Source organism: Vitis vinifera, chromosome 1 (genome assembly GCF_030704535.1).
Source record: "Vitis vinifera cultivar Pinot Noir 40024 chromosome 1, ASM3070453v1".
NCBI classification, from domain to species: Eukaryota; Viridiplantae; Streptophyta; class Magnoliopsida; order Vitales; family Vitaceae; genus Vitis; species Vitis vinifera.
The window spans coordinates 5,704,320-5,713,198 of record NC_081805.1 but is presented as its reverse complement, the minus strand read 5'-3'; the positions used below and the strand labels follow the sequence as shown (position 1 = coordinate 5,713,198).

The 8,879-nt window shown below is 37.5% G+C and overlaps 2 protein-coding genes across 4 annotated transcripts; one reads left to right on the top strand and one right to left on the bottom strand.

The window, feature by feature from the left end:
- The first annotated feature begins 581 nt into the window (after positions 1–581).
- On the top strand, positions 582–3,101 carry LOC100247446 (vacuolar iron transporter 1). The gene is made up of 4 exons (XM_002284946.4): positions 582–891; positions 1,507–1,592; positions 1,695–1,809; positions 2,578–3,101. The coding sequence occupies exons 1-4, from the start codon at positions 659–661 to the stop codon at positions 2,879–2,881; spliced, it is 738 nt and encodes a 245-aa protein (XP_002284982.1). The 5' UTR covers positions 582–658; the 3' UTR covers positions 2,882–3,101.
- A 931-nt stretch (positions 3,102–4,032) lies between these two features.
- On the bottom strand, positions 4,033–8,273 carry LOC100245838 (heat stress transcription factor A-8). 3 transcript variants are annotated; one of them, XR_009466444.1, is made up of 3 exons: positions 7,895–8,273; positions 4,594–5,684; positions 4,033–4,300 (listed from the first exon to the last, which is right to left on the bottom strand). XR_009466444.1 is itself a non-coding variant. In XM_059739172.1 (2 exons), the coding sequence occupies exons 1-2, from the start codon at positions 8,108–8,110 to the stop codon at positions 4,653–4,655; spliced, it is 1,248 nt and encodes a 415-aa protein (XP_059595155.1). In that variant the 5' UTR covers positions 8,111–8,253; the 3' UTR covers positions 4,033–4,652. The 3 variants fall into 3 exon arrangements, 1 of the variants encoding a protein (XP_059595155.1); XR_009466443.1 differs by having other exon boundaries at positions 4,499–5,684; positions 7,895–8,253; XM_059739172.1 differs by having other exon boundaries at positions 4,033–5,684; positions 7,895–8,253.
- Between the last annotated feature and the right edge of the window lie 606 nt (positions 8,274–8,879).

Here is an 8,879-nt window from a genome sequence, read left to right as displayed (position 1 = left end):
CTTTCAAGCGAAAATAGGAGAATCGACAAGAGCGAGAGAGCATGCGTGGAGCGGAAAAGTGGTGGTGCATTTGATAATGTAGGGTGAAAAATAAAAAATAAAACTAAAAACTCTAATAAAAAATAATAATTCATTATAAAAATTAGCCTAAAAAATCTTAATCCCGAGGGCAAATTTTAAGGTCTACACCCTTTTATGAAAATGATTTTAAGAAATTAAATCCACATTCTCTCGAAATAAGGATTATTTTATTAAAATTAAGAAAATATATAAATTTATATTGAAGAAAAAATAATTTCAATAATGCATTTTACATAAACATATTTTTTTAATAACTCTTTTAATTCTTATTTAATGTAGATAAAAAAAATTAAAAATTAAGAAATGAAAATAAAATCAAATATATTTTAAAAAAACAACTATATTTCCAAAAGAACATAAAATCGCATCATGCCTAATAATTTTATAAGAAAATAAGTTTATATATATTTTTTGGGTTATTTGATTAAAAGAAATATGGAAAATTCAAATTTGGGAATCCAACTCTCCATCTATTTTTGGTTTTTATTTGATAAAACAGTCGGTAGCTTTACAAAATTGGTACTATTTCATCCCTTTTAACACTTCCATATAAAAGCTGTGGGGTGGAGAGGGCAGAATGGAATCAATGGATGGTTCAGGGAAGCAGAAGCTGCTCCTAGATGATCATAAGGAGAGGCATTTCACGGCCGGTGAGATCGTCCGTGACATCATCATCGGCGTATCAGACGGTCTCACCGTTCCCTTCGCCCTTGCCGCGGGTTTGTCCGGTGCCAATGCCTCCTCTTCTATCATTCTCACCGCCGGCATCGCAGAAGTCGCTGCTGGCGCCATCTCCATGGGACTCGGCGGGTATTTTTGCAAATTATTTGATGTGTTTGTTTAGTTTAATTTCGCTTCATGGACGGTGTTTGGTTGCCGAGAAAAAAAATGGAAAGAAAGAAATTAAAGATTTGAATATGAAATCTAGAGTTTTGTTTTTAGATGATTGTATTTTGAATCTTTGATATACGTCTACGAGGCTGTCACATTTGGCGGTTTAAACGAGATCAAAACCTTCAAATTTCAGGTGATATGTTGTTATTGGAAGCACTCAAATAATGTCAAATTATTCAAGATAAGAAAGAATACTGAAGCTAGGTTGTTTTTCAATTAGCAAGAACAAATAAAAAATTTCTCGGCAAGCAAAGAGAGAAATGAAAATACATAAAAACGAAAATTAAATCGTAAAAGCATAGTTACGACATGAATTATTTCTGTAGTACTTACTTCATCGGGTGCGTGCTTATTTCTATAGGTTGCTTTTCAATTAGCAAGAACAAATAAAAATTTTCTCGGCAAGCAAACAGCGGATGAGAAAATTTGAAGAGAGAAATGAAAATACATCAAAACAAAACTTAAATCGTAAAAGCATAGTTGCGAAACATGGAATATTTCTGCAGTGCTTACTTCATCGGGTGCGTCCAGGTACCTTGCGGCCAAAAGCGAAGCTGATCACTACATGAGGGAACTGAAGAGAGAACAAGAAGAAATCATCACTGTCCCTGACATCGGTTGCCAACCTTTGGATTTTTTCGTTTTATTATTTTTAAATTATTGTGACTTATACCGTCCCATTTTAACACAATGAGATCATTAATTTTGAAATTATGCAGAGGCTGCGGAAATAGAAGAGATTCTATCGCAATATGGTCTTGAGCCTCATGAATCTGCACCTGTGGTGAACGCACTCAGAAGAAGGCCTCAAGCTTGGCTTGATTTCATGATGAAGTAAGCTGAGTGGTCTTTTCCATATTATTTTAACTTATTTTGTTTCAAGTCTATTGAGTTAGTAGGAAAATGAAGAGCTTGTAAGATCTGGTTTGTGTCTGTTCTTAAAAATAGTTTTTTAAGAGCTTGAAAATACTTTTGATAACTTTTTTCTTTTAACAATTTTTTTTTTTTTTTCTGAAACTTGTTTCTAAGATAGAGTGATTTCTAAAATGAAACACTATAGATATATTTAAAAACAAAAACACTTTTTGAAAACTGTTTTCAAAAACATTCCAAACAAGGACCAAAGAGGTGGATTTAGGGTGAATCTGAATCATTGACCAATGCATTCAAGGGCTCAAAAGCACTAAAGCAGCCACCTTGTCCCTTACCACTAACCATGCAAGTGGTTTGACAGCTGCTTAGAATCAAAGGATAAGTGATTGTATAGTCTCTGTCTTTTATGAAGTAGTGGAGGCCTACCATGTGCATAGATGGGGACTTTCTGAAAATGACTGGTTGTAGGGCATACAAATTTTCTCCAAATTTCAGCTCATTCCTGATATCTTGGTCGTAAATCGGGATTTGTGTTTTGGTCAAATTCTTGTCTTGCTTAGGGGCATGTCTTATAATCCATAATATGATACAATATTTTATGATTAGAATTATCTTATACTGAGTGACGAGTAGGACAAATAAACGGAGAAAACTGAAAACATTTCAATTTTGGGGAACATGAGGGTTACAAGTCACAAATTAGAATTGGCTTATTATTGTTGAGTGCAGGTTCGAGCTGGGATTGGAGAAGCCTGATCCGAGGAGGGCAATGCAGAGCGCATTCACTATTGCCCTTGCGTACGTGTTAGGAGGATTTGTGCCCCTTATTCCATACATGCTCGTTCCAAGGGCTGAAGAGGCCGTGATAGCTTCGGTTGTTTTGACCTTGGTGGCATTGCTAATCTTCGGCTACGGAAAGGGTCGCTTCACTGGTAATAAACCTCTCAGAAGTGCCCTACAAACTGCACTCATAGGAGCTCTGGCATCCGCTGCTGCTTTTGGCATGGCTAAGGCTGTACGAGCAATCCCCTAACGAGTATACATAATAAGCTAGCTTTACTAGTTTAGAATTTTAAGCTTGTAGTTCGCTTCATTGTTCCAAGTTTGGACGATTTCTATGTTTGTTTCCATTAATATGCACAAAACTAGCTGCAAAGCCACAAATACTTGGTGACTTTTCTGGTTGGGTTACAATGGTCTGACAAATATTCCTAGCAATAGCTTGCTAAAAGATCAACTCAAATTTGGTTTCTAGATATGAAAGGCCTGGTGCATTCCCTATTACTCTGCTACAACCAGCAGAGAGTTCCCAGGGAATGTCCTGAAAATCTTGAAAATCCCCTTTTGTTTTCATCTTTTGCCAAATGCCAATTACCATTTACATTGTCACAAGCCAAGCTTATACTGTGCCGATACTGTGGAAAAATGTATCCGCATTTCTTTCGCCATATTCCATCATTTACTTGAGAAGAGTAGCACTACTTTTATAAAGTAGTCTAAAGCTAGTACGGTAAGAGCAAGATTCATAACTGGCGTCGATATTGAAGTTCTTCCCTCGCTGTGCTAAGGACCTTATCTTTTAAACCTTTTGCAGCCTTCCACCTTCCCAATCCCCACCAGCATTTGATATTGTCTTGCTTCCTGTAAACAGGTCCAATGGTTGGGCTAATCCAAACATATTTCCATACCCTCTTTAATTTTCTTCCCTCACAACGGAGGAGACATTTGCTTCTTGCATTTTGCTTATACATTACTTTGAATAAAGAAAAAAATCATACATCATATTGATTCATCCATTTATCATGTCATGGATAATCCAATAACTGTGGATGAACTAGAAGCCCATCTCCCTACCATTTATTTCTAGAGAACTAAAAGCCAAGCTTATCGGTGTCCCATTACTCAACCTGCAAGAAACTTTTCAATTTTTTCCACAAAAACTCCTTACTACTGCGATTAGTAGGCTTTTAACAGAATTGCAAAGAGGCCTGTAATTTCCATTTCAATCGGTTGCTAACTCAACGAGATGAGAAACGTTATGGACAATTGATAATAAATGAACGAGGACAGAAAGTTTAATTGCTAAATTTGATAGTGGCTGGCCATAGGACGAAAATGTGCAGAAGAAAGCCTTTTTATCATATCTTGGGAAGAGTCGGAAAAATGTAAGGTAGAACTAAGATGTGCCAAAATTCTGTCAAATTAGAAATTGCAATAAGATCTCGTGCATAATGACAATTTTGGGCCACGTACATGTGCCACTAAAATATACATATGCTGAAGTATGATAGTGGAGCATGTTAATCGAAAGAAATTTTGTATGCTGTCCAGAGTATGGTATATTTTTGAGAGAGTTTCTTTTCTTTTTCAGATATTGTTCGAGCAGTACGATGAACCCATGCTATTCCTTCAAAATGATTGTTTAGAGAAGATCATGCCATCTTGCCAAGATCTGTCAATGAGATGGAGAACAAATTTATAATCAGGTAAAAATTGGACTTGAAAACAGCAACAAGATAATGTGAAATAACTATGCAACACTATATGGTCTCTAAAACAAAATTCCAGACCAAAAGAGAGAGAGATGATAAAAGAATTGTTTGCATGTACTTTAGCATGTAAACAGAAGAATAAACAAGAACCAACTTACATGCCAGGACAAAATTGAGCGCAGGGGACACCTGGAATGAGGAATGTCTTTCTATCATGAATTATACTATTAAGTTTAAAATGTCTGAGATATACCCAAGTAAAATTTGTCATCTTCTCTATGATGATTAATTTATGCAGTTGGTATCAGAAGCTTATTGCCCCATTTGTTCGGTCAGAAGTTCCGAGTGTTGAGATTTCTCAAACCGTGTTCCATGAAGAGTTGATTCCACCTCCAACTCGTAAGGTTTCTCCATTCGTTTTAAGGGCATTTTCTGCTCTAGGTTGAGAAGTTCAAAATGTTGAGGTTCGTCCAACTGGGTTTGATTGACTGTTGGATCCATTACCATTCCAGAATCAATAGGTGCTTGTTGGTTATCCAATTTAGCATCTGCAAAATTCTCTAAAAGAAGCTGGTCAAGGATATCATCATCGGGTAAATCAGGTAAAATAAGTGGTTCCTGATGCTCTGAAGAACCCATGTTTCCATCCATCAGTATTTTCATGAAATCGATATTCATGAAAAAATCAGATTCCAAGGATTTCTCCGAATTTGACTTTGCCATCAGTAGAGGCTTTGCAGTTTCATCCATTGGTGGCTGGTACCTCACTATCATCCCATCAGACTCCAGGGATTTCTCTGAATTTGATGTTGGAATTGGTAGAGGCTTTGGAGTTTCATCCATTGGTGGCTGGTACCTTACTATCATCACATCAGAAGCTGCTGGTTCACCGTTCTCTGCTCTTCGTTCCAGCATATTTTTGCCTACTTCAGCCATTCGCCAGTTTTTTTCTTTTGGCTGCATAAACTGAACCAAAAACTCAGGGCTTTGCATGGCCATCACTAAGAATGACAACATCTGCTGCTGATTTTTTTCCATTCCTTGAAGGCGCTCTCTCAGGACAAGCAACTTACTTTCTGCAGTTTCCTGGTGCTGCCTAAGTTTAACCAGCTGCTGTGTGAGTGCATTTCTGTCAGTCTTGAGAATCTCCACGTCGTTCCAAAGCTTGGATGCCTCAATTTCTTCACATGCTCCAGCAGACTTGTCCCGCTGATGGGATGATTTTTGCTTATCCTGGCCCTGAAGTTGTTTCCTTCGACGGATATTCTTTAATAAATGCTTTTGACCTCTGATGAATCCTTCATTTGCAAATTCCCAGTGATCTGTATCAATTTTTCTGAAACCCTGAAACAAAGGAGAATTAACGAATTGAGTTTCACATATAAGGCTCTCACTAGAGCAGGAAATACAAAGTGACTCAGCTATGGATTGGGAGAAAATTCATGTTGGAGTTCTTCTCCTTTACCATGAAAAAGGCTCTCTAGAATACTAGTTCCAGCATTTTTTTCCATGTGCATAGAACTTGTGAAGGGCTATTAGAAACTACTCACAATGAAGAAACAGAATATGCCATTGGTGACTCATGAAGTTTGTCCACATGATGGAGATCTTTGATCCAAGAGGTTATTGATATAGTTTTATGCATACCAGGTGTACAATGGGTCCCCAGAAACTTCTTTCTTTCCTTTTTTGTTTTGTTTTGTTTTTTTTTTTTTATGATGATGGTTTACCCTTTTCAAGAAAATAGGTAAAATATAAAATAACCTTGGACATGAAATACAACCTTTAGCAATTTCCAATCTTGATTCTAACTAGGTTCATGTCCCTATGGGAGAAATGCCACACAGAAGGAGCTTATAGCAACTTGGTAGGAAGGTAGATGGCACTCCAAGATTCAGAAAGACCTCTAGGTATAGTTGCAAGGTTAATGCTTTTTCATGATATGAGTGTAGAAGCCACCATAATTGTGGTGCCTCTTCTGTACAATTCTGAACAATAAATTGAATCCAGAAGAAGGCTGAAAAGTCTAACAAGGCCTTTCACCCTAGACATGTTTCTGTTGTAGTATATCCCACATTTGCCATCACTCTTCATATAGTTCTCCTGTTGTCTGCCACCTCAGAAGTATGGAAATCCCATTAAACTACAAATTCATCTCCAGGCAGTACTAGGATTGGAATGGATTTACATGGCATCTTCTAGTTTTTATTTTCCTAAACAAGAAGATACAACACTTCGACGATCAGCTAGACCCAAAGTTGTTCATTGTATAATCCATGGTGTATGAGGATTGGTGGAGTATTCAGAGACTATAGAGATAGTAGTTTGGTCAGACACTTCTCCATGCCAACTGGCATGGATCTGGTTATTTAAGCAGAGGCCCTAACTTTATTGGAGCATTGACAGAAGCAGCCTAGTTAGGTGTTAATTCCCTTCTAGTGGAGGGGGATTCACAATTGTCCTCTCATAGATCTCTAAAGGTAGAAGAGAACCTAGAGTATGATTTGATGATGTGCAGGACAATGGACCTCATTAGAGGAGTGGTTATTCTTTTGTTTGGAAGCTTAAGTCAGCCAAGTATAGCATATCATTTAGCAAGCCATGTGCCACTATGTTGGAGGTGTTAATCAGGGACCACATCTATCTTCAAAGGACTTAGATTGTCTCTAATATGTTTTAATGGGCATCAATGGTCTGGGATGTGCGTTGTTATATTTGGGTGGCAGTTATTATTATTACCTATTGTTTCACAATAAGGATATATTAACCTTCCTTCCACTACACAGCATTCTTTCCTGTTAAAAGAAAACTTACTACTTGCTTTATCTTAGCAGGAAAAGAATGCTCAGTCAAACCATTCTATCTAGAAAGGGTTGGCAAGGGTTTATCCAATTCAGACTAGGAACTGTTCTTTTGGTTGTATGACAGCCATCCTGAAATGAAAAGGAAGCACCAATTTGAGATCAGGTCCCTTTAGGAGGTTTTGAAGCAAACTGTTTGTTTAATGACTTCTCCATACTCTTGCAGAAAAGAAGTCCTCATGGTTTTGATTTCCAATTTTTAGCTAATGTCAAAATATTACTTCCACCAACAAATTCGTTATTGTCAAACACATTTGGATTCCAATTCCAATTCCAATCCAAATGCCCTTCAAAATAAGATAAAACTAGCATACATACACACCTCTGAGTGAAACAGGAGACAAAACATTAGAGAACCTAGGTTCCACCAAAGCAGAACAATTCAAGTTCAATTCCAAATTTTTCATGAGATACGAATTTTCGAAAATTATGAATCAATCTAACATCAAACCTTTCCATTTCACAATTTAAATCCCTACTTCTCATAATTCAAAAATATGCTTTTCATCCTTCGTTGGATTCTTGGATTTTTTTTTTCACTTATATAATAATCATTTCGTTACCAAAAATGATGCGAATATAGACTTTTTGCCTAGAACTCGAAACCTAAACTACCGTTTTTCCATGGCGTCCTTTTCCAGGCAAACACAATTTTAAAATTCAATTCATGTATGCAAAGGAGAAGAAGCTCACATAGATATTGAGTTGACGCATGAAGCTTGAGAAATTATTGTGCTTGAAATACTTAGGGAGCAATTGGTGACTGAACTCGGTCGTGTCCCGTATCACGAAGCTGTCATTGCTTAAATTCCACGAAATTATGGCGTCCGAGGCTTCATCATCAACCATTTCATAGCATTTTTTCAAGAATGGCGGCACTACAGAACCTGCTTCCGTCGATTTCACCATGATTCACCGCCTCTGGCACCACCACCACCGCCTTGTCTGTGAATGAATTGTGGGAGAAGATATTTGGGGATAATTGACTCGAGTCTTCGTCCGCGGACGAGGTGTGTCGACACGCTTGGAATTGTAGCATTTTCGACAGGGAGAAAATATCTGCGGCTGCTTTACCCCTCCCCCAATAGACGATTGCCATCTCAGAATTATAGATATGTTGGTTTACTAAATTACCCCCTATACTTGTGCAAGATCACGGAAACACCCGGGACCCCTTTTGATGGTACGGAGATGGGACCCTGTAAAGTGCAGATGGCGTGGAGAGAGGGTTAGTGAATATTGGGCTAATCGTAAAATGGGCCTAGTTGTATTGGATCTTAAATTGGACCCTCCCATGCAACCCATAACACGCTTTCACAGGCCTCCGAAAATTTGGTAGCCAAGAGGCCCAAAGCTTCATAGTCAATAGGTGATTCTTTTTAAAGTGCATTCATAACAATAGTAGGCCCAAGCCCAAACCTACCCAATTGCCCAGTAACAATATTGTAATTTTATAGAATATTGGAGTGTAATTAATCTTCTTTGGTGGAATAAAGATTAATTTTAGAGTTTTAGTAACTCTATGGTATGGAAGCCAATTATTATATGAGTCTCGGTAACCCCAACTCGAGCAATCTCTATATGTGTGTATAGATTTTTAGTTTGGGTGGAACATGAGGGTACACCATAGTCTTGGTTGTATCATAGGATATAATTGAGGCCTATTAAGGATAACGTG

What these genes read in the sequence shown, in the direction of transcription:
- LOC100247446 (XM_002284946.4), top strand. Translation starts at nt 659, where the DNA reads ATGGAATCAATGGATGGTTCAGGGAAGCAGAAGCTGCTCCTAGATGAT. An exon ending in ATCTCCATGGGACTCGGCGG is followed by an intron (nt 892 to 1,506) that starts GTATTTTTGCAA and finishes GGGTGCGTCCAG; the next exon opens with GTACCTTGCGGCCAAAAGCG. An exon ending in TGGCTTGATTTCATGATGAA is followed by an intron (nt 1,810 to 2,577) that starts GTAAGCTGAGTG and finishes TGTTGAGTGCAG; the next exon opens with GTTCGAGCTGGGATTGGAGA.
- LOC100245838 (XM_059739172.1), bottom strand. Translation starts at nt 8,110, where the DNA reads ATGGTGAAATCGACGGAAGCAGGTTCTGTAGTGCCGCCATTCTTGAAA. An exon ending in TGCGTCAACTCAATATCTAT is followed by an intron (nt 5,685 to 7,894) that starts GTGAGCTTCTTC and finishes CCTTTGTTTCAG; the next exon opens with GGTTTCAGAAAAATTGATAC.